Source organism: Ciconia boyciana, chromosome 9 (assembly GCF_034638445.1).
Source record: "Ciconia boyciana chromosome 9, ASM3463844v1, whole genome shotgun sequence".
In the NCBI taxonomy this organism is placed as follows: Eukaryota; Metazoa; Chordata; class Aves; order Ciconiiformes; family Ciconiidae; genus Ciconia; species Ciconia boyciana.
The window spans coordinates 41,355,127-41,378,958 of NC_132942.1; the positions used below are offsets into that span (position 1 = coordinate 41,355,127).

At 38.8% G+C, this 23,832-nt stretch overlaps 2 protein-coding genes across 2 annotated transcripts in view; one reads left to right on the forward strand and one right to left on the reverse strand.

Annotated features, from left to right (window-relative positions):
• PLCG2 (phospholipase C gamma 2) overlaps nucleotides 1–19,083 on the forward strand; it is a 72,928-nt gene extending 53,845 nt beyond the window's left edge. Inside the window, exons 26-33 of the mRNA XM_072872524.1 lie at nucleotides 2,629–2,731; nucleotides 3,707–3,916; nucleotides 4,419–4,564; nucleotides 5,574–5,688; nucleotides 6,952–7,119; nucleotides 7,750–7,838; nucleotides 11,271–11,455; nucleotides 12,256–19,083. Coding sequence (XP_072728625.1) covers nucleotides 2,629–2,731; nucleotides 3,707–3,916; nucleotides 4,419–4,564; nucleotides 5,574–5,688; nucleotides 6,952–7,119; nucleotides 7,750–7,838; nucleotides 11,271–11,455; nucleotides 12,256–12,298 — 1,059 coding nt within the window. The 3' untranslated portion in view covers nucleotides 12,299–19,083. The remainder of the gene's footprint in view (nucleotides 1–2,628; nucleotides 2,732–3,706; nucleotides 3,917–4,418; nucleotides 4,565–5,573; nucleotides 5,689–6,951; nucleotides 7,120–7,749; nucleotides 7,839–11,270; nucleotides 11,456–12,255) is intronic.
• A 32-nt stretch (nucleotides 19,084–19,115) lies between these two features.
• SDR42E1 (short chain dehydrogenase/reductase family 42E, member 1) lies at nucleotides 19,116–22,703 on the reverse strand. Its single transcript, XM_072872525.1, has 3 exons — nucleotides 22,609–22,703; nucleotides 22,033–22,134; nucleotides 19,116–20,705 (listed from the first exon to the last, which is right to left on the reverse strand). The coding sequence occupies exons 2-3, from the start codon at nucleotides 22,098–22,100 to the stop codon at nucleotides 19,598–19,600; spliced, it is 1,176 nt and encodes a 391-aa protein (XP_072728626.1). The 5' UTR covers nucleotides 22,101–22,134; nucleotides 22,609–22,703; the 3' UTR covers nucleotides 19,116–19,597.
• Between the last annotated feature and the right edge of the window lie 1,129 nt (nucleotides 22,704–23,832).

The window sequence follows — 23,832 nt, forward strand, 5'->3', positions numbered from 1 at the left end:
CGTTGTTTTTTATAATATACTGCTATAAATTTACGATAGGATTTATCTTTAGCTGCCATACACTGCTAAACCTTGCTAACACGTGGTCCTTCACTCTCTTGCATATTGCTGTTTGTCTCTTCATTTTATTGATGCTGTGAATCTTGTTCCCTAAACTCTTTTGGAAATGGTATGTAAATTAGCATTTTCTGTAAATTTATGTTAGCAGCAGTTTTTCAACAGAGTATCGTCTGTGTTGCACCCTGCACCTCATTGAAGTGTGCTTAGTAGTACAAAGTAGATACCATTACAATTTTACATCTGGTTACACTGGTTCAATCCTAGTGTTAAGCAGAAGAAACTCAGATATCAGACTGTTCTGTTCAGAGTTGTGAATCCACTGGTGAGCATTTGTGAGATCTGAGCTGCCTTTGCCTAAACTCTTCTTAATCCTGTTTACTAACTCTGCTTTCCAGTGAATGCAGTAGCACTGATAGGGAATTGTTTGGCTAATACTTTATTTCTAACTAACAGGCACGTTCTGGATTTACCAGATCTTCAATAGTAGTATTTCCAAATCCTTGCCTAAAGATTAAAGGATTCTGCCTCAGTTTAGCTTCTACGTCCCTCCATGAGTACTGCCACTTAAAAACATTCTTCAGAACTTGCTTTTCCTGTTCTGATGTATTAATTTACCTCCCTGTCATCTTTCCTAGTATTTAAGAAGTCTTTCACATGACCAAAAAGCCTTTCCAATGACTATGCTAAAGTATACTCTTTCCTTTGTTGCTTTTATTCACATTACATTGTTAAGTGGGTGATGGAAAATGTGTTTCAGTATCATGTTGGCTCATGCTGTTTATCTGTCATCTGGAGTGGTAATGCTCTGAGGGTCATCATAATCCTATTTATAGCGGGCAAGTTGGTGTCTCAAGCAGAGGACTGCAAATTCAGCAAGGGAAGAAGCAACAGGAGCTGTTGACCTGTTGTTGGGGGAGGAGAGATATGGTTCTTATGCCAAGCTTTCATTTAGAAAGAAAAATGAGAAAAAGAGAAACATGACCTAGAAGAAGTGTCTCTAAATGGAATGTTTTTTGTGGTACATCAATGGCTCTTGAGGAGCTTGGCAGCTTTTTCTCCCCCTCTACAGTTAGAGAAATATTCAACACTCTGTGTTCAAAGATGCTTTAAAACTCAGTTCTGTCAATCAGGAGGCTTTTCTCATAGCGTGGCCTCTAGAAAGTTCACATGATACACTGCTGCACGGGGAGGGAAAAAAGATGAGGAAAGGCCCTTTTTTTGCCAGTACAGTTAACAGGCTGAATTTTGGGGAAGAAAAAAGCATAGTGAGTCAACACTATGCTACAATATGATACAGGTTTTTTATGAGTTCATTTTTGGGCTGTGTCCATTATACACAAAAAGTAAAATTAAGCTTCACGTATCTTGTCATCTCTGTTTAATACTGACACTTGCCATGCTCCTAGGAATGGTTGTTCATTGCTAGCTCTCCTGCTTGGTTATCACTAGAGGGTTATGTCTAAAGATGAGCTCATGGCATCTAGAAGTGGTCCTTTGCTATGTGAAGCTCTGATTACTGTTGAGCAATGTCTGGGAAACTGTGGTGGATCACTACGTACAATGAGGTTTGTACAGCTTTTTCCCAAGGTTATTTCCAAGCCTGAATGCCATATTCCTCTTTGCTTTTCTTGAACTTCAATGTATAATCTCTGGTTCAGTGAAACATTCTGGAAACCCATGGCTCCCTAGCTCCGATTTTCATTCCTCTTTAGTTTGTCTTGTTGAGGGAATTCTTTTGGAAGACTTCCTAATTGCTGCTGCTTCATAACTTCTTATACCAAAGCTAATCACTGTTCAGTATGGGACTCTTCTAACGTGTTTTATCCTGTAATTGCTTCTTATGTCTGAAAAGCCTCCATCCCAAATGTGTCCACTTAGGACAAGTCTTGCTGATTTCAGTAGTTCCCAATGTCTGGTTGCAGGGACCATTTCTCAGCTTCCACAGAGCAGGTGCTTGCAAACATGAAAGTAGATAGTGGGTTTATTACTGATGATGACAACAAGATTGCACATGATTTTCCACACATAACATCATTAGTTTGGTGCACAAATAGAAAACTACAGGAATGATGCTCAGAGGGTTTGAATTTAGCTGTTTGGGAGTTACTAACAAGACTTAGGTCCTGCTCAGGATTGTAAATAAATAGAGACACTTCACTACCCTTTGCATTTTTTCTGCATACGTTTGCATTTATATGAAGTATAGAGTTGAGAATGTAACTAAAATTGAGTAGAGCCACATTAAAAGAAAAAAAATTGTTGCCAAGATTCTGAGTAGTGCTGATCAGGGAATCACTGAAACACTTGCTTAAAAAACCAACAACAACACAACAACACCCCCCCCTCCCCCCCCATGTACCCCCAACTAAAACCCAAAACCACTTGGTTAGCCTGTTCTCTGAATTGGGTCTTAAAGTACATTACATCTATGCAAGTGTCAAAAGTAGGATAGGAATCTGGGCAACAAAGAATGCATCAACTTTGTCATTTCATTAGAGTATACCCTGGACTTACTGTACCATAATACTCAGTGTATCTGTAATCTAAAATTTTTGTTACATTTTACAGGAGAACAGGAGGAAATACTGGGAAAAGAATCAATTGATTGCTATTGAATTATCTGATCTGGTAATCTACTGCAAGCCAACAAGCAAAACCAAGGACAATTTAGGTATGTCCTTTATATATTAGACCTGAATTTTCCTCTTTCTACTGTCTTTACAGATGTTAGTTGAAATTTTAGAACTGAAGATAAAATCTATCCTTTCTCTACAGGAAAACAAAGTTCTGCCTCACCCATGCAGTTTTCAGTGGCACTTTGAAATTGTACACTAGGGAACTTGATGCTATTCAACCGTCACAAAAAAAACTGTCACAGATTTCTAACTAGTTAACTAGAGGCACCCTGTCATAGGTGTCTTTCATGGGGAAGCTCACTAGTTATATGTCAACTGACTTTTTCTGAGATTAAAAACTCCAGCTGAATACTTGTGATTTGTTTGTAAAAACCTTCAAAATAGATTTTCTGTGCGTTATATAATTCTGCTGTAAGAACCTCTTTGCCATTTATGTAAGCTATTGGAATGGTATCATGTTTCGTAATATAAATGAGAACTGGGGTCCGTGTAAATGCGGGTGTGGAATCTGACACTGAAATATGTACTACTTATTCCAGTTCTTTGTCATTGCTGCTGGAGAAGCCAGCAAATGCACCCTTTTTCTTTCACTTTCTTTGCAAATGTTTTTAATAAGCTGTCAGTGTGGTTAAGACATTATAATTATAGTCATTGTTGCAGGCATTGGCTAACCCTGTCTCACCCTTTCTTCTCCCCATTTAAACCCAGGAAAAGATGTCTCATTTAAATGTATGTTATAGTGGTCAGAAGTACATTATTAGCAATGATGAGATGAGAACATGACTATAGTCTCTTCTCTGCCCTGCTGCAAAGCACGTGGCAAGCAGGCAATTTTAACTTTCAGACTTGATGCTCCACCAATTTGCCATGTCTGCATGAAAACTGTGCCAATTATTGCATTAAAGGACAAAGCAAAACAAAGTAAAACAAAGTGTTAGTAGAAATGCAGTATAAATGTCAACGTCTTTCTTCCTTTAGTAACCACTCTTTTTCCTCCCTACCCTGTGTAGAAAATCCTGATTTCAAAGAAATACGTTCTTTTGTGGAAACCAAGGCAGAGAGCATTGTTAAGCAAAAGCCAGTTGAGTTGTTGAAATACAACCTGAAGGGACTGACACGTGTCTATCCTAAAGGACAGAGGGTTGACTCATCCAACTACGACCCATTTCGTCTCTGGCTTTGTGGCTCCCAGATGGTGGCTCTTAACTTCCAAACTCCAGGTAATATTCTCTGTAAAAAAGGATCTAATCCACCTTCTATTTCACCATAAAAATGAGCCCCTTTCTGGCCCCTCTGCCATTCTAGTCACTGTGGCTGTCCTATTTATTTGTACTTCCCAGCAAGAAGGGATGTGCAAGAACTAAAGTTTGATTTTGAATGTGTGGATCACCTGATAGAGCTGGTCCCCAAAAATCAGTCTCCAGAAGCCCTGTCTCTGAGCCTAACTAGCTCCAAACTCTAAAAGGTTTATTTCACCTTGATCTCTTTGTGATAAGCAAGCAGAAATATTTACAGTAAGTTTCAGGTGGATGAACAGTTGTTCAGACACAGGGAAGGCTGTACTCCACTTCCAAGTTACCTTAGTCTTCCAACTTACCTTTCCAGCTCTTTCTGATAAAGTGGTGTCCAGAAAGAATTATAGAGAGGAGCCATTAGTCTTGTACTTCCTTAGCTTTATTCAAATGGGGATCTTCTGTTATGACTGTTTAACTCTCTCCCTAGATAAATACATGCAATTGAACCATGCCTTGTTTTCACTTAATGGACGCACTGGCTATGTTCTGCAGCCAGAAAGCATGCGAAATGAAGACTATGACCCAATGCCAAATGACTCGAAGAGGAAATTGCAGATGATTATGACAGTGAGGGTAAATCTCTTTTGTAAATTATGTTTTTTACAAGTCATAAATATCTATAAAACTAAAAATAAAGCTATTATGTTTCATAGCAAGATCTGACAGATTGTCAAAATACTGTTTTTAAATGTCAGTGTGTTTAAGAATAAAACTAATTCCACTGGTTTCTGAAAAGAAATATATATCTTTACCATGCTAATGAAGCACATGCTGTAGGACTGAAAACACAATCCTGGGATAATTTTATGTAATTTCTAATAAAAATTCCAAATGAACTAACTTGCATTTCCAGTCTAATGACTCCTCAATAGAAGGGTCCTGTTGGAGCTTGGTTAGCAGCAGACTAACTAGTTCAGAGATTTCCAATGTGGAAGAAAGATATTTATAATGAAATATAGAAAATAAGCAGAGAAAAGAAGCTGATCCCCCCCCTTCATCATATTTAGTATACCGTGACTTAATCAGAGTGTCATTCTCATTTTTCATGGAGAGATAGGTTTATTATTTGAAAATTATGCCATGTTGTCTTCTGGTGCCAAACAGGAATTGAGCTTGTTTTGGTTCTCAGTTGCTATACAGTAAGAGATGTCCTTTAAAAATATGTTTTCTGAGAAAGAAGAAATACATTAACTGCTTTTCACTACAGTTTAGAGAAGAGGTAAACAAGGGCTGTGACTGTAAAGCAGGAATGTCTTAAAGTAGATATGTAATAAAGACCAAGGAAAGATAACAAAACTTATGTTACAGGCCTGGTCTGGAACTGCAGACTGTGTGTAATGAATGTCAGCTACAGTATCTTACAATGAAAAGCATTGGGTTACCCAAACAATGGAATATATTATTATTGGTGGCACAGATAGTATGTTTAATACATGCAAACATATTCAAGAGAGGGATTGTGTATTTTTGCATGTTCTTCTGGATTTTTTTCCCCCTCTATTTCTGTAGGCTACCTTCTGTACAGAAACAATGGTGCCAAGTTTCCTTTGGAGGTGGTTATAATTTACAGTTGCTTTTGCAGGTTTTAGGTGCTCGTCATCTCCCTAAACCTGGTAGAAGCATTGCTTGTCCCTTTGTAGAGGTAGAAATTTGTGGGGCTGAATATGATAACAACAAATTCAAGACGACGGTTGTGAGTGAGTATCTGCGGTTTTCTGTGTTGTAGTGATATGGTTATACTTCCAGTGCGCCTAAATAAAGTGAGTGGAGGATGACCATGAATTTATGTTGTCTGTAATTGGCCAGCAACCTACATAGGGAGGAATAAGTTAACTGTTGCTCTGGACTGAAGAGTCATACAATATTATTCTCTTGCTTGCCTCAGGGCCAGTTAATTTGAGAAACTTCAATGTATATCAAATTTAGAAAAAAAAAGTACTGTTGCAGTTTGGAAAAAAAAAAGTTGGAATTCTGTTATGGTTTTGTCCATGCATAAGTTTGTGTATTTGCATATTTTAAAAAATTGCTGTCTTGAAAGTGCCTCAAACAGTGCTAGTCAGTTCCCAAAAGTCTGGCCCAAATGGGAAGTTACTACTGTGAGATCCAGACTGTGTTTATTTAAACTTGGGTTCTAAGATTGGCATCCCCTTGGAGACAGCGTGGGTATGTAGGGCTGTAAAGTAGTATAATTTGCAATGCAACAGGAGTTTGATCAAAGCTCACTGCTGATCAGTTCTGGATAAGGCATGTGGGTTTGTGTTTGTGTGCATGTGTGTTTGTGTGTACACGAGCTTCATTTAAGTGCACTGAAATGGGGCAATATCTCAGCCACTTAATATTTCACCATTTAATATTTCTGGATGCAGCAGTGTTCCTCTAGTAGCCAAGAAGCTTTGGTTCTAATTATCCAAGCTACTGATAGCAGTGGAAAATAAACACAAAATCAGGAGCAGAATGTGCATTGTGGCTCTTCAGTACCTCAGAGAAGAGGATTATGATTTTAACTTTTTGTGGGAAGTGACCAAGAGTTTAGAGAGCAAACTTCCTGGCTGTGTCACACATACCAAATTACTTGGTGTTCTATAAATGACTAAGAATTGGGCCATTGTACATTGGTCTTCCCAGTGCTTTTCATGCTTTCACTCTGATGTGGAGCATGAGGCTCATGAATATGAGCAATGAATTAGCTTTTTTTACAAATCCATGTCCAAGGAGTTTTTATATGTTTAAATACAAGTAATAGCTTGTCTTCATGGATTTCCATCTCTGACAAGTTTCCTCCTATATCGTCCCCCAAATAAACAAATACAAACCTTCTGAAGCAAGGTTACAACAGGAGACAGATGGTAAATAGAATTTTTGGGCCTTTGTATCCCCAGAAAATGTGCTGGGATACATACCCATATGTGAATGAAGTGAAATTATTGATTCATACTGCAAATGTTTCCTTTTCGTTACAGATGACAATGGGCTTAATCCAGTTTGGGCACCCTGTCCAGAGCAAGTGAAATTTGAAATTTATGATCCAAATCTAGCGTTTCTGCGCTTTGTTGTTTATGAGGAGGATATGTTCAGTGATCCCAATTTCTTAGCACATGCCACTTTTCCCATCAAAGGAATCAAATCGGGTAAGATCAGTGGGTATAACAAGGGGCTAAGTCAGAAAGATGCTGTTCAGCATTGTTGTATTGTGACTTTGCTCTCAGTAGCAGCTACAATGTGCCAAAGGACAAGTGCTCTTTTGATCTGAGTTCCTTTAATCCATTGTTTATTATGATACGGGGTGTCTAGCGTATAAGTATTTAAAATAATCCTCTTGCCCTCTTGAAATTCCTTTTATTAAATTGAGATAGGAAAGCATTTTGTAGAATAATTTGCACTGTCTTTACCACATACTCCATTTCAGCAACAGGGTTATGTGCTCTGAGTAAAATCTGGGAAGATTCTTTTTCTGTTTTGGTGTCGGTGCATTTGTTTGTTAATTATCTTAGATGTGGACGTATGTAGAATAAGTTTTCTGCTTTCCTCTGCTTCTGGCTTTAGTTTTCAAAAGCATGTGAAATCATGTGTTTCTCAGTTTTGCCATTCTTGTCTTTTGCTTCCCTGTAATTGTCATAGCAAAGCCTGCTGTCAGCAGCAGAGCATTTGAGCAATGAAGAATCTGTTAACCCTCAGGACTGTATGCCCCATTTTTGTGATTGCAGATAATGCTTTGCCTTGACTCTAATTGTCCTTTGTATATGTTCCCACCCTCCCAGGTTTTAGATCCATTCCTCTCAAGAACGGCTATAGTGAAGATATAGAGCTGGCCTCACTTCTGGTTCACTGTGAAATGCAACAAGTTCTGGTGAGAACCACTGGGATTTTTGTGCACTTAGAGTGTATATTATCAGTTCTTTGTGGAAACCAGGAAATGAGGATTTAGTTTTCCGTTCTGTGTCTGATGTGCTATTGTCAGGTATTTCTTCTGCAGGTACTGGGGAAGACCAATAACGCAAATTGAGTTACTGTCCCTTTGGGTGGACCGATTATGTAGTTCTTAAAAGAAATAATGCACTAACAAAGCCTCATCACCTCCACTAGTTTTTGCTGTAACAGCATGGTCATTGTCTTCCCCTGTTAACTGACTGATGCCATGCAAAGCTAGCTAAATTCAGCTTTGACTCCGTAGAATAATCTTTTTTTAAAGGTCCTACATAAAAAGAAATCACTTTAGGAAGATAAGATAGTAATTTCTCTCAGTATTTCATTAAAATAAACAACTCATCAGGTGGAAGACATATTGTGGTTCCTACAGAAGTGTTAATCTGCTTCTTTTAAGCCTCTCTAAAACACCTAACTGAAATACTAGTATTTTTAGACATACAGGGGAAAAAATAATGATGCATCCTTGCTCATGAAGGCAGGCATTAAAGTCGCTGATCTGTGAACAGCATTTGTTGGTGTTCCAAACGTGCTGCTATCTATGTTGATTTGAAGCAGGATTATTCTCAGACTCTTTCTATCTCAATATTATTTTATGTAATTTAAATACACTAGTGTAGAGGCCATGTGATGAAAGTTTAAAGATGCTTCTGGGAAGTGGGTATTTCAGGGTGCTTTCCAGTACCCTTCAGATTCAGAGGAAAAAATAAGTCCAACTTTTTATTTGTAGTCTTTTACAACCATTCAGGCTTACGCTGCAGTTGACACCAGTGTACATTATTTTTCCTGATTAAAACACCACCTTCTGCTAACTGTAAGTCATTATGTCTCTGGAGTGATTTGTGCCTGCAGTTGCATACACTGAGATGGAAATTACTGAATTCACTCACATTCTTCTTCACAAAGGAGTGGCAGCCTTTTTCAAACATCCTTTGTCAAATTTTTTACAAAGCCACCTTATAACACATGTTGTAAAAAGACTGTGTAATGACAGTGTTTGGCAGCCATGGTAAGTTCCTTCTGTTGGCTAGCAAAGAGTCATGAGAGCAGGAGAGGGCTAGAAGCTGAGACAGTGTGTGTGTAAACAAGAGAGACCTATTTCCTTTGAAGATAACGTTTAAAATGTTCCTATTTCATGGACACAAGTCTGATAGAGGAGGCCTGATAAACTACTATTTTTTGGCTTGCTGCCTTTGAGAAAACTGGCAGCAACTCACCATTGCCTAATATGTTGAGCATGGACATCACTTGTAGATATATTGCAAATTCCTCCTGCTGTGGTTTCTCTTCAGAAATTCAGATCATTATTTGCCTGGGGCAGGAGTAGCTCTTAAAGTGTTGTTCATAGCAGCAGTGTGTCTCCCAATCTGTCAGCACTGAGTCCTTTGAGAGTAGCACATTTCGCACTCTTGAACCCCCTTCTGCTTGTTAAGCCAAATGAAGATGCAGCACAGTTCTGTATTTTTTACAATGTCTGATGTCTGGGTGGTAATGCAGTGGCAGGAGGACTTTCAAAAATTTTCCCTTTTGTTTGGCAGTCTGCAACAAACCAAGACTTGCCATAGTTAATCAACTTCTAGAACTTTTGCCAGATCATTCAAGAAGCATCAGAAAAGATCAAGGCTGTCTCCATCTGTTCTTCTACCCTTTTTTTTTTTTTTTAAACGATGACCCTCCATAAAATGATATAATTTAATAACAGGCCTGTTTATATACAGAGCCCATCTGCATACTCTTGGAGATGAAATACAAAATTATAAAGGGGAATTACAGATGGCTGTGGAATTTCTCAGAAATAGAGAAGCAAGAATATTGTAGACGTAAGCATGCGCATTTGTGAATTATGCGGGGCCTTATACAGTTTCTGTTGAAGTTAACTGGTTTTCTTGGTATTGTAGAAATTGCACTATACTGAGGTGGTTGTTACATTTAGAAGCATGTCTTATTTGCTTAAAAGTTGATTTACTTGCTTCAGAAAGTGTGTGTATCTCTTCAGCATTTTCTGATTACAATCAGCCTCGATGGTGTATGTGTTTTTAACATAAAGATTGAAGTGGACATTCTTAAATGGGGTTTTAAAGTCTAGCTTTGTAGATACATTTATTTACCAGAACAAATAGTAGTACATATGCATCTTGATGATTACACCTGCAAATTGGTAATTGGCAATCTGCTTTTCCCTTTGCAATATGGGAATACAAAGTTTCCTTCCCTATTAAAAAAAAAAAAAAAATTACTTTTTAAATCTCAATCAGTAGCATAGCACTGAGGCTGTTTCAGTTGCTTCAACCCATACCTGAGTAGGAATGTGTTTTGGGAGGAAAAAGAAGGTCTAGGAAAGGATCTTGTTGCCCTTATTGAAACCCCTTGGGTATGTTGCTAACCTATCAATTTTCCTAGATCTGGACTGAGTGCAGAAAGAGGCATTCTTATTAGTATGCCGCCTCTGAAAATGTTTGGATTTATTACATTTATTGATTGCATGTCACTTCTTGTAGGATGGGTATCTTGTTTTGCTGCTGATGTGAAAATTAAGACTTCAGTGCTGCCAGTACTATTCTCCACTAGTAACTCTATAAAGGAGACAGCTTTTGCATCCAGAGTTTTGAAGTATTAAAATAATTTGAAGTCATAAAGGGAATCATGATGATTACTTTATGCTTGTGGAATATTTTGAGACCTACTGTGGGGCGCATACAACAACAGAAACTCAGGCTGCTGCAAGTTATTCTTCAAATACTTAAGTCAGTTCCTCTGCAAGTATTGAATTGCCATAGCTACATAGAAACACAGGATCTGTCCTTCTTTCTTGATTATCTGAGTACTTGCTGCTATTAAGGGTCCTATATACTAGTCAGTAGTTCGACCTTTAGTCTAGATTTCAATAGGAAAGGACCAGGATTGGTAGTATGTCACATAATACACAAATATGATGGAAGAGTCAAAAATCAAACTTTCTAAAAAGTATTTTTAAAACTGTTATAATCTGATAACCTATCATGATACACCATTTGCTGGCCTTTCCACAATAGACTGACATGCTTTATTAGGGAAAAATATTCCAATAGAAGTGTTTAGATACACACATTTCATGACTTGTGCTGGAATGTCCCTGATGCCCCCATTAGAGGGTATGGCTGGTCATACTGTGGGGCTGACTTTTTTAGTGCTTTCTTAGTTAGTTTGTTTCCGTAAACATTCCAGAAACATCTTATAAAACTAATTTTATAAAACATTCTATAAAGCTAATGGAATGTGTTCAGGAAAACAAAATAATCCCCCAAACTATGTCAATTCTGTGTCATTTTGGGTATGTGTCTTACAAGTTATGTTGATTTCCACTATTCTTTTGAAGGAAAGTGAAGAAGAGCTTTATTCCTCATGTCGGCAACTTCGGAAGCGCCAGGAGGAGCTTAATAACCAGCTGTTCCTTTATGACACCCATATGAATTTAAGGAATCCTAACAGAGATGCTATATTAAAAGAATTCAGTGTGAATGAGCGCAAACTACAGATATATCAAGAGACGTGCAACCGCAGGTGGGTTGATAATCATTCTCCTTTCCAAGGCAGCTTTATGGTAAGGAAATCTCAGATTTATCAAATGAGCATCTAAAGAGTGGCAAGGGTAGAATGACCATATCTGAAGCAAGGAAGGGCTGCAGTGAAGCAAGGCTGGGCTGCAAGCCACTAGAGGCCAGCAGATGCTGTGAAATACCTGCTCAGTGAAATCTGTTTCAGTGATCACAGTGAAACATGTAATCCTGTGAGTTTATATTCCTCTCTTCTCCTGCTTTCCAGGAGGAAAGCCTGGAAGTATATACAGCCAAATAAATAAACCGGCTCACTCCTTCTACACTATCAAAGTTATGTCCCTGGAAATGCTGTTAGTATATTAGATATGTGGGAACAGAAGACACTTCCAGATACACAAACCACAAAAGATAAAAACAGTATTGAGTTGTACAGCATAGAATTGTCAGTTAAGTGTCAGTACATTATCCAAAGCTTAGGGGAAGGATCTTTCTCCTTTGCTGCCACCTTTGGGCCTGAGTGTGAGGGAGACAGACAGAGGCTTCATGTACCAGGAGGAAGTCTTGAGTAGATCTCAAGATGGGATGGGAGGAAGACTTTTCTTTAAATATTTTTACCCTTTTTTATGTGTGCTGAACAGCTGCATGAATCACTGGTTTACTCCCATTTATTGAGGAAAAAAAATTGCAATGCTTGTTGCGGATACATTACTCGCTGTTTGTATCTAAGTAAATTGAACTTAGTAGACTGTTTTCCTCTGAGAAATTCCTAGTAGACTTGACTTTTTCCTTTTCTTTTCCCTTAAGATTAAAGGAGAAGAAAGTCAGTAACAGCAAATTCTACTCTTAAAGCAATCGTTCTTTGATGCGTGCTTTATGGTGCAATTGAGGAAGAGAGATTAATTTATCCTGGCCATCCTACTCAATGACGGTCTCATCAGACTGAATGACTGGAAGAAGAGGAGGAGGCGTAAAGATGGGTTTCCTTAATAATTTCTTGTTATAAGAAAAACTGTTTTAATTCCTAATAATTTATATTCTGTACAAAGCATACCCTCTGTGCAGGCCAGACCTTCTATGTATTCAAGATTTTTAAAATTTGAGGGCATGTAGTTGGATAGACCTCACTTCTCATTATCAATACCTGAAGTACAAGTATGAATCATCTACTACATTTGTGTACACAGGCTACAGATAAGACATTCATAACAATTTGCATGCATGGAATCACACCACTTTAACAACCTGGCTCCTTAAGATTAACTGGTAGTGAGTTTTTAATTTATTAAATGCTGTAAAAGCAATTCTACACCAGCATTGTCATGTCATGTATGTTACAGTGCCCAAGGCTGCAGATTGTACTTCTGATACTGTGTAAAATATTTTGAGCAGCCCATAGCTTATACTGTATTGTCTCTTGTTAAAAGTTTTCTGTTACATTTTTGAGAACTAGATAATATGTTAATTTTGTTGAAACCAAATATCCTCTGCAACTGTAGTTGTGTTTTTCCTGTTGAACTCTTTGTAAAGGTTTAAGAAAGGAACAATGTGTGAACCTGTATTCATAGCCCCTGTGAACCTATGTTCACAACCTCAAGGCACTGGAAGGAAAAGTTTTAAGATACGCAGTAGGAAATATCTGTTTGTTTGCAGAAAGGAAGGGTATTTCAAATTCTGAAAAGCATTTACTTTGGTATAGTATAATTTTGCAAATCCTTTCAGCTGCTACTGTGCTTAGGAATTATTTTTTTAATGAACTGTCCATTTTTAATCTTGCAATCCTACTTAGACGATAGCGTCAAATGATAGTGTTCTGTAAATGTACACTGTTTTCCCAAAATTTATCTAATCCAAGAATGATAGTATGCACAAATATAGAGGTACATCATTCTTATGGCTTTAATCAAATGAAGAACATGGAGCTACAGATGAGAAACCTTGTTAGATTAGAAATTGTGTTTTCCTGCTAGAGCAGAACCAAAGTCCTTTGATGGCATATTTAGCACCAGTTGTCATAATTTGTGTATGTGTTGGTTCTTTGTGCTAGCACTATATTATTACTATCAAATTTCTAGTTGCTTTATCTCTACATGGGTGGACTTTTGCTATCTGTATGCTTGACTTTAACTTTCAAATGCGTGCAGAGGAGTGAAGTTTTTTTAAGTGACTGCCTGAGGCATAAAATGCTGCATACGTAGTGCTGTATTTCTGATCACAGAAAACTTGCATGGATTTGGGATTCACGGCCTGATGAAGCTGCCTCAGCAATTTTCAGTTTCTCTTGCTCCCCACGCTATGACTTCTGTTGTTTCAAGAGGCACTTAATTGATGCCATTGTGCATTCACAGATGATGGTTTGAGGAACCCCCTTGAGGTTTTAGTTATTCTGTAAAGACAGTCTTGTCTCAAAGATGAAAGTGCTATAATAGTGTGTCCCATAATGGGGTGGCTTCTGTAAATTTTTTATTATAAAGAAATTAATTACTAATCACCCAACTGAAAAAGAGAAGAGGGCAAAGTTAAAGGCAATTCTCTGCTTTTCTTCCTCCTGCCTGAAATCTCTTCAGTATCCAGTTGTGATTGACCTGTTCAAGGATTAAAGATGGGTGCAAACCCCCCGCAAACAAAGAAAAAAATCATATCAGCTGTGGATTTGGGAGGTGGAACTGTAATCTAGACTGCTGTATAAGGCTGGGCTTATCTGCAGTATCCAGGTGTAATGGGATGATCCAGTTGCTGTTCCTCAAGGTGGGGAACCTTTGGTGTGCATGCATTTCGTAGCATGTTCCAGGACGTGGTTAGTTTGTCATATGATCAGGCTCTGTGCCATATATTTCATTCAACAGCTTCCATGATTCCTATTTAATGTTGTGAGAACACTCTGTTGTCAGTGTTGATCAGACAAGGTGGCCCAAAGCCTTGTCTGGAAGGTCCTGAGGTTGTTGGTACAGGTGGGGCAGGATTTATAGGCAGCTGAGTACCAGCTAGGTTCGGACTGATAACAAAAAATAAGAGACTACAAGATGCTAGGGCTTAGGGAGATCAAACCCTAGAGCTCGAGACTGTTGCTGTGGTGTGTGGTTTGTTTTTTTTTTTTGTTTTTGTTTTGTTCGGTTTTTTTCAACTTCAGTTCCAGAGCAGACATAACCAAATTGTCCATTTGTCCTGGCTTCTTTTGTTGGTATATATTCCTGACACAGGACAGCCATTGTGTGATGAACACAGGAGTTCCTTGTGCTGCTGCTGTGCAAATATTTAAGAATTAGCACATTTTATAGTCCTTTGAAAAGTCCTGTGCACATTCTCCACACGTACATGATGTCAAAAGAGGTGCTCCCTCAGTAGTTATGAAAATACATTTCATTTTACAGTAAGACTTCTTCCCAGAGTATAATGTTACCCTGTATTCAGAAGGAAAATACTGCATTGGTTGTTTTGTTGACTTGCAAGTGATGGGCAAGGCTATGTACTAACTTCTTCTCTTGTTTCTTGCATTCTGTTTTAACTCCAAAACTTCATCTCTCAATTCTTTGTCAGGGCAGACTCTGTAGCAACTTTTTCACAGTTGCAACTGTTTTAATATGAAGGTAGGTTTGAATGTGTGTGCTAATTTTATAATCTAGGAGGAAAAACATTTATAATTTTTTTTTGAAGTTAATATCTGTTACATTTTTATATTCTTAAACTGTTTTAAATCCTTAAAATAACTTATTTTTAATAAAAAATTTTTGATATCTCAGCAGTGATGTGAATGATGCCAGATGCTTCTTTGATTAAGCATTGCTCATTGAATTTCACAAATTTTGCCAGTCATTTCAGGCAGTGTGAGCGAGTTCTTATTGAAAAGTGGTCTGCTGGTGTATTATGGTGTGTTCTGCTAGAGGCTGGAGGAAGGGCATTTCTGTGTTTTTAAGATGAACTGACTTATTGATTGTTTCCATAAGACATGGTTAGTGTTGCAATTCATCTGGCTGCAAACAAGCAGGGCAGGAGGAAAAGGTCAAAGATCATGTTTAAGTTGCAACTCCTAACCAACCTTTTTCAGTGACAGGTAGATACAAACTTCAGCCCTAGCGAGCATCAGATTTGTATCAGCGCAAACAATAAAGTCTGAACAAGGCAAAGATGAAGTTTGCAGCAATTTGGAAGAACAGTAATCTTGATGTTCACCATAAAATTACATCATTAGATGAGCCAAAGGGTCTTTATCACCTTTGAATTTGTGAGTATTGGTATGCATGAGTTCTGAAGTCCAAAAAATTGCTTCATTCAGGTGTTTTGTTGCCTATATTCTCATTTTTTTCCACCCCAATGCATCTATAAGTTTCTCTGTTGGAAACATCTTTTTTGGTTTTGCAGTTCTCAAACTAACCTTCTAGATGGCGAGATGGCATTAGCTATGTACTGGGGATTATCTTTGAATTCTCCAAACTAGTTGTAAAAATCTGAATGTGGCATGGAAGCTGAAGTACAGTTGTTGAATTCTGCTCTAGTCCTGTGTCAGCATTTCTGAGTGCAGTCCAGCTAGCTGACTTTGTTCCAGACTGAAATTCCATTTTTATATCATTAGAAACAGAAGTTAAATACAATGAAAATTAACCTCAGAATCAGTTGGGAGCCAAATTTATCTTCTGATCCATAACAGTATTTATAAACATGCACAGCTATTAGTTTTAAAAGAATTTAAAGTGGAGTTTCACTCATTGCTAGTCTACATTCTTAGCTGTTGCTCCAGCAAAACAGGGAATCATGAGCTTGACTAAAATAAAGCAGAAGTAGTTCCCTTAACACTTGTATACTCCTGAATTGCAATCTAATCCCCAGATCTTTTACAATACGTGTAAATTATCAGTGTTCAGGACACTTTTCTCTGAAGATCACATCATAAATTATTAAATATGCCACTATATTGTTGAAAGTATATGGAAATTAGTAATAAATAGAAATGAAGGCAAATTTTGGTTGGGTCTCTTAGGAGAAGGCACTATAAAAATATGGTCTACTTTAAGGATGATTGACATTTAAACTTCTAAAATAAATCTATTAAATATACATTAGAAGTATAAGTTGTTCATGTATATCTGGCAAATTTTCACCTTGACTTGCTGTGTATGTGAGGTTAAGCAGCTGACCAAAGATTCTTAAACTATTCACTTAAAACATCAGCATCATTCTTTATAGTGAGGCACCTATCAATTGTTAAATAATTTTGAGGACTAGGAAAAATAGAAGCTGTGCTATATTTTCAGTTCTGCTTTTTCAGTTTTTAGATGCATTTCTGGTAATTGACTTTCAGGAAAACAGGTAATAGATTAAAATTTGGAAACAGACACAACACTTGAATTAATTACCTTAATTTAGTCAGCTATTCATGCAAGAGTAGGAATAACAAATAAAAAACAGGAAGAAGGAGAGAGAATTCGCATTGTAAAATACTTAAAATAGAGCAGCTGTGACTGGCTTTATAGATGTGTAATTTTCAAGCAATTTTAAAGTATCTTCTTAAGCCACAGATTTCCTGTCCTCATTTTGGAAAGAGGAAAAGTATCCTTCACCTCTTCTGTAGCCAGGACTTTGCTTTTTTTTTTTACTAGATGTAGCTGAATGACAGGGAATTAATGAATATACCAGTACACTGTTGATGAGGTCTGGGGTAGCCATTGCCAAGCCGCTGCTTATTTCTTCTAACAAGTACCTGATTTAGTACCTTGTGCTCAAGCAGAAGTCATGGGCTGTTAGGACAAAATAATGCCTCCTATTCTGTTATCAGTGAAAAGTGCTGTCCTTGACTCCAGACAAATGAAAAGGGTCATGTGTTGAGCTCAGCTTCTGCAGGAGTTCTGGTATTCGTGGGGGTTTTCTTTGTCTTCTCAGGAGCTTCCTCTTCTGTTGTACCTAAAAAGCTAGCCAGGGCTTCAACCTCAGCCAGCATTAACAGCGTGGAATTAGGGTTCATGAGTTTAGGACCTTTTCATAGATTTTTCCACCAACCCCCACCACTGACATAATTATGAATGGCAGTAGCTGAGTTTTGCTAATAAAAAAATCACAAATAGCAGAAGTTGTTCCTCTGGGGCACAGGAGTTACGTTCCGTATCTTAAAAAGATCTTTTTACAAGACTTAGCTTGAAATAGTGATACTATGGTTCTGTGCAACAGGCTTGTGCAATTTCTTGTACGTTTTGGTTTTGTCCGTTGCTCCTGCTGGCATTACAATGTCTTAATCTATTTCTGGTAACATTGTGTCAAAACCAGAGAACTTAAAGGGGAAAATAACCGAGTGGTTTTCACTTGAAAAAACAGGGTCTCTTGGAAAGAGAACAGAGGTCCAATGCTGTCATGAGGTCATGACTATGTTTTTTCTGTTTTATTAAAAAGAAGGTTTCCTCTTTCTGCAGACTATGATGATGTATATTAATGACTTCTGGAAAGTGGCCCTTCTGCCATCAGCACTCTGTTGGAGGCACATAAGCTCTTTATAAAGGACGGCAACGCTCCTGCTACACAAACACTGCTGCCCCAGGCCCCCTCAATTTATTTGCTATTATAGGAAAAAAAAAGTAGAGTCCTCTCTTGAGCTGTCCCTCAACCTAAGTATTAAATTTAGTTTCTTTCATGGTGTACACACTGGTAGGGGAATGAAGGAGGAGGAAAGTCAGATTTCAAGCACAACAAAACATGTACTTATCAATAGTGATAATTTTTTTTTTTTTTAAAAAGGTAAACTTCTCAGGAAAAGAACTGAGCATTCAAAAAATAATGCTGTCTTTAGTCATCATTAACTACAAAAATATCCATCTTCTAGACGTGGGTGGCAGTGGACTGTTAGCTTAGTTTCTCTATTTAGGCACTTTTGTTCTGAGAATTCTTTAACAATGCAGTAGAACTACTGTATGTCTCTTGTTCTTCACTTCCCCACTTAAATCGCAGTAGAGTTTAAGAGAACTGAAGTAACTGGAACTTACACAAAATTGATTTAAGAAAGATCAGTGTAGTTTCAGCTATTAAAATGGAAAGACTAAAGTTTAAAGAGAAGTGTGACCTTCTTGGACTGTCTTTTTATCAAGAAGTACTGAAACTGTAATGCTGATGGGTTGAGGGAAAACACCTTTGTGATGTAACGTTTTGATGTGAAGTTTCTCAGTATCTCCTCCTATATTAAACTGACAGAAATGAGGGAGTTGCCAGAGACAGCAGTGACCTGTACTTAACAAGGTCTTATTTTCTATTCTTAAAACTCCACAGAATTATGAGTTTCATTGTATCAAGTGTTTATCATCCTACTACAAAGGTGAAGTTGTATTCAAATGGTGTCAGGTGTTAAAGAAATCTTATTAAAGGCTAAAAATGTTTTATAAACAGTGGAACATGAATATAATCACTTATCAAATGTCTTTGATGGATTATTTGTTTAACCATTCAATAATGCTGGGAAAAATCATAGGTCTTATTTATGAATGCACTTTAGCTAGCTCATTCATTTTAAACAGGCATATTTTACTGTTAGAAAAATCTACAAATCTGTGCTGCTTCAAGCACTTTGCTATAACTTAGCTTAACCATTGTGCCTTTTCCAGAAATGTCATTAGATATCACAGAGTTAACTCAGAAAAGCATACCAGAATGTATTCATTTAAAAAAAAAGGCATTTATTTATTGTCTAGCAGTTTATCAGTTAATCCTGGTTAGGCATATATACATCCAAGCTGGAAAGCAGAATTTGGTTTTGGAATGTGATCCAAGAATAAGTTTATTCTGCTGTGGATCATGTAGCACAAACTCTTTAGGAATAAAGGGCAGGGATCAAGAGTATAATCCCCTCAGGGAGGAAGAAGGGTCAGTCTGAGAACATTTGTTCCATTCACTGTAGCGTGCTGTTGTACCTGAAAATAAAATGCTGTTTGCAGTAATACTGAGCTTCATCTTGCTAGTGATCTGATCAATTTTACTTTGAAGAGGAACTATGTATAAAAATTACACCTTTCTACTCAGAAGTTCTGTTCCTTGGGGATAAAACTGTTAAAGATATTTACCTGAATGACACAAATGTGTATTTTCTTACTTGTTTTTTTTATTACCTGTTTGTCAAAACCAAGAGCACTCAGAGAACATAACTACATTCTGTCCTGCATACTCAGCATTTCATCTTTCAGAGTGAAAATGTAACTGCAGATGGAAACCATGAGACCATCACAGCAATCAGCAGCAAGAGCAATCCTCCATCCCTAATAAGATGCATAATGGTATACTTTTTCAGCTTTGGTCCACATCCCTGAGATCTAAACCACTCAACCACTTCATTCAGGCTATATTGCTGAGGCTCATACCCCAGCTCCTTTCTGGCCTTCTCCATACTAAAGTAATGCGTGACACCAGTTTTGTAAACCTCTGTGCGAGTGAGGAGAGGCTGAAAATTATAAATGTGACCTACAAGAGAATGAACTACTTCAGTAAGGAATGCAAAAAAATAGACAAGGGAGAGAGGAAGACGACAGGTTGGGAACTTGTAACCCAAACCTTCCACTAATGGTCGGAAAAATTCAAAGTTATTTACAGGCCTGCCATCTGAAATAAAATAGGCTTGGCCTGCAGCTATGTGCTTTTTGTTGGCTTTGAGGGCCTCAGAGGCAAGGATATGAGCCTGAACTAGATTGTCTACATGTACAAATTCTACTAAACTAAGAGGATCTCCATATACAAATTTAAACAGTCCCCTTTCAATGTAACTAACTATTCTTGGAAGATGTCTTTGTTCTCCAGGCCCATAGATGCCTGCTGGCCGGAGAGCACAAGTCCTTAATACACCTTTCCCATTTCCAAGCTCAGCACCATTTGCCTCCAGCACCTTCATTTCAGCTAAAGATTTGGTCCGCGAGTAGTGATCTGGATGAAGGTGAAGAGGTAGGTAAGGCAGCGATTCGTCCCCATTTTCTATTATCTGGCCTCCAAATATCACGTTATATGTACTTGTATAAACCAGACTCGACACTCCTGTGCTCTTGCAGGCTTGGATGACATTTTCTGTTCCTTTCACATTAACATCTTCTATAAGTTTTTGGTTCAGCTGCTCCCTGCCAGACATTCCATAGGAAGCAATATGGAATACGCAGATTACATCTCTAAGAGCCTCTTCCAATTCAGACAGGCAACAGACATCCCCTTGCATGAATTTTATTCCCTCTGGCATGGTTTGAAGTGGCTTCACGACATCAAAGAGAATCACATCAACTTCCTTTTGGTGTATGGCACAACCTAAACTAAAACAGGAGAGAAACTGTATATTAGTATACTTAGCATAATGATGCATGAAACATTTCACCTGGAGGTAAGAGAAGACAATTAACTATTTTAATACTTTTTTTTTTTTTTCTGATGAGAGTTTTTAAAATATTCAGCCATCTACTACAGGGAAGATTCAACTGTGATACTTTAGGTACTGAACTAATTTCTCATGCTCCATCAATACCTTGGAGAGGAAAAAAAAAAAGGAAAAAAGAGGCGGAACTGCTGTAAAGGAAACTTCAGAACAGAAATAACTGAAGTGCTTTCAGCAGCCTTTTGGAAGAACCCAGCTACTTCTCTGCTTCTGTCCCCTACAGATCAGCAATAGCAAACCTTTCGGATGTAAACCTGTAGCCAAATATTAAAAAAAAAAATCTTACTGGTTTTATTTATCCCAATTCTGTCAGCACAATAGGTTGGTCTTCTCTGTTGTGTTTGAAATTTATGGAGAAGAGGAATGAGCGAGATGCTTCTAAGCTGGGATGAATACTTTGCCACATGTCTACATTTTACTCCCAAGTCACAGGCATAAACACAGGTGTCACAGGTGACACAAAGTATAAATCTGGTATTCCTCTCCCCCTTTCCTACAACTGTTGTATTTCTGTAGCGCTTAAAGGGGAAGACAGAGGAGGAAAAAGCCAAGCAGAAGTCAGAATGGTATCTTCTGAGATTGCCTCACCCCACCCTTGAAATTTATGACTAATCTCTCTCACCTATGTAAGGACTTATAACTCTGAAGGTACTCTAGAAGACAGTTTACAGCTCAAAATAGGATTTTTACTTTACATGGCCTGCAGAGCCATCTACAATAAGGGGAGATGGATTTCACTGAAATACGTACCTTATTAACAACTCTAATCCTAAAACATTACTGTCCATAAAAATAAATACATTCTTGAGAGTAGAGAGCAGCTGGAGTATTTAATCTATACAGCTAAGCATGGGTGTAACTATTTGCAGGCTATGGCCTACTGGCAAAAGAAACATCTGTGTACAAGTGTAGGCTTCCTCTTCAGAGTAGGCTGAAAGACGATGATCTAAATCCCCATTACAAAGGTGCCCAGACAGGTAAATGCCTGCAAGTCAGTTGATGCTTGACAGAATAACATATTTACTAAAAACATGTGGAAACTGAGTACATGTTTGTTTAAAAATGAGGTCCAAGATGAATCGGATGAGGTGAACTGGATCAGGCATCTCAGGCCCACAGTTTACCCTTTTACAGATGGATTTTGTTGCCTCACCAGCAGCAATCTTTTACATTCATTCTTGTATGTAATAACTATTTAATGCACTAACCGGAAGCCAAAATAACCACCTCCTCCAGTAATGAGGATTCTTTCCTTGGCAGTATTTTCTGGTTCCATTCTCTTTCCTTTGGCACTATTTAAGGAAATTGACCTATAAAACACATTGTAAATATATGCATTAAAATAAATCTGAATTTTAATATCACTACACATTCAGTTATTCAGAGATCTATTTCATGTTTTAATTGAAGCCCTTCATTTCGCCATCTGCTAGGTGAGGCAGAAATACATTCTGCCCTGGTATTCCTCAAAAGAGGGAGAAAAGATGACTGCTGTGAAAAAAGCAAATACGTATCTGCCGTTAATGAAGAGTTAGTTAAGTCTTCAACTTCCCTCCCCGGGCCTTGCTCTGCGGCTATTCCGTGTACACCGACTGGAGGCGGAGCAGTACGGGCGGGATCGGGCTCCCTCAGCCCAGCAACCCCGCACGGGGCACGGCCCAGGGCCGCCGGGCCCCTCTGAGAGATGACCCGCAGGGAGCGCAGAGCCGCACTGAGGAGCCCCCGCGGGCGGGAAGAGGGCTCGGGGAGCTGCGGGCCCGAAGCTCGGCGGCTCCCGCCCGTACCTGCTCTGCCGGCCGCGGCCGCCGCCACCGCTGTCTCGGAGCGCCGCGCTGCAGCTGTGGCTGGGCCTCTCTGGAAATGGAGTTTCGCGGGGGCGGTGGGCGGGTGCCGAGCCACAAGATGGCGGCGGGGCGGTTTGGGCGGGAAGCGTGGGGAGGGCGGTCTAGCGAGAAGTTACTGGGTAGATGTTGAATTTTTGGCCCGGTGGACGTCGGTTAATTGGAGTTTGCTGTGTTGTGTCAGTTTGTGTGCCTGGAAGATGCTGCTTTTCCCCTTCCCTTCCCCAGCGACGCTCGACCAGAGCTTGGCTCACAGCGTGAGGCACTTTAAAATGGTGACTCTGCTGTTGTCTTTGAAATCTGAGCCCTTTCCAGCTGTGTCACATCCCGATCTTTGTACTTTTCCCTCAGTGTGTGCCTGCAAGTATCAGGCCAGGGGCGTGAGGCTCTGCAGAGATCTGGGATGTTTGAGAGAGGGTCCTTGTGGCTAGAGCCCTTTAGTCTGGGGTGTTTTGGGTGGACGGGAGTTTCTGGCCTCGCTGCTGAACATGCTGGTATGAAGATACCGCAGCCACCTTTGAATAACCCACCATGTCCAGGAGAGCTGTGCCCTCGCAGCGTCTCAGGGCCGTGAGTGTGGCTGTCCTGCATCCTGGAGCATCCGCGCAAGCCTGTACCATGTAACACGCTAACAGAAGTCTGCTGCGCCTCGTGCAGAGGCTGAAATGTTTTTGGCAGTGGGAAAACAACCCACAGTGCTGACTGATTGCAGCAGAATTGCTCCCGAGTTAAGCATCAGCAATCCACTGCAAGCTGTCTGCGAGAGAGAGCCGTAACAGGAAAACAACGAAGAATTACACTATCAAAGTCTGTTTTGTGGTATTTTCCCTTTTTCTTCTGCAGAAGTGTGAGCCAATTGGGGAATGTTAGAAAGAACTCAAAAAGTGGATTCAGTGCAAAACTACTTAAAACACACAAGTTTCTGTTTTGCAAAACCTTGACAGAAGTAGATGCAGTATGCTGTGTTTTTATTTTGATTGATGGCTGACAAGAATTAAAACTAAGCAGATTCTAAAAAGAATTCTGTGAGCATTAAAGAATTTTTTTTTAGCAATGATTTTTTGCTGTTAAACCTCTGTGACTCTTAAAAAGCAATTTCAGGTGTTGAGCTTGTGCTGTACAACCTGACTATGCAGAGCTGCTGCATTTATGTAGATGTGCGGAGTG

What these genes read in the sequence shown, in the direction of transcription:
- SDR42E1 (XM_072872525.1), bottom strand. Translation starts at nt 22,100, where the DNA reads ATGGAACCAGAAAATACTGCCAAGGAAAGAATCCTCATTACTGGAGGA. An exon ending in GGTGGTTATTTTGGCTTCCG is followed by an intron (nt 20,706 to 22,032) that starts GTTAGTGCATTA and finishes CTCCTGTTTTAG; the next exon opens with TTTAGGTTGTGCCATACACC.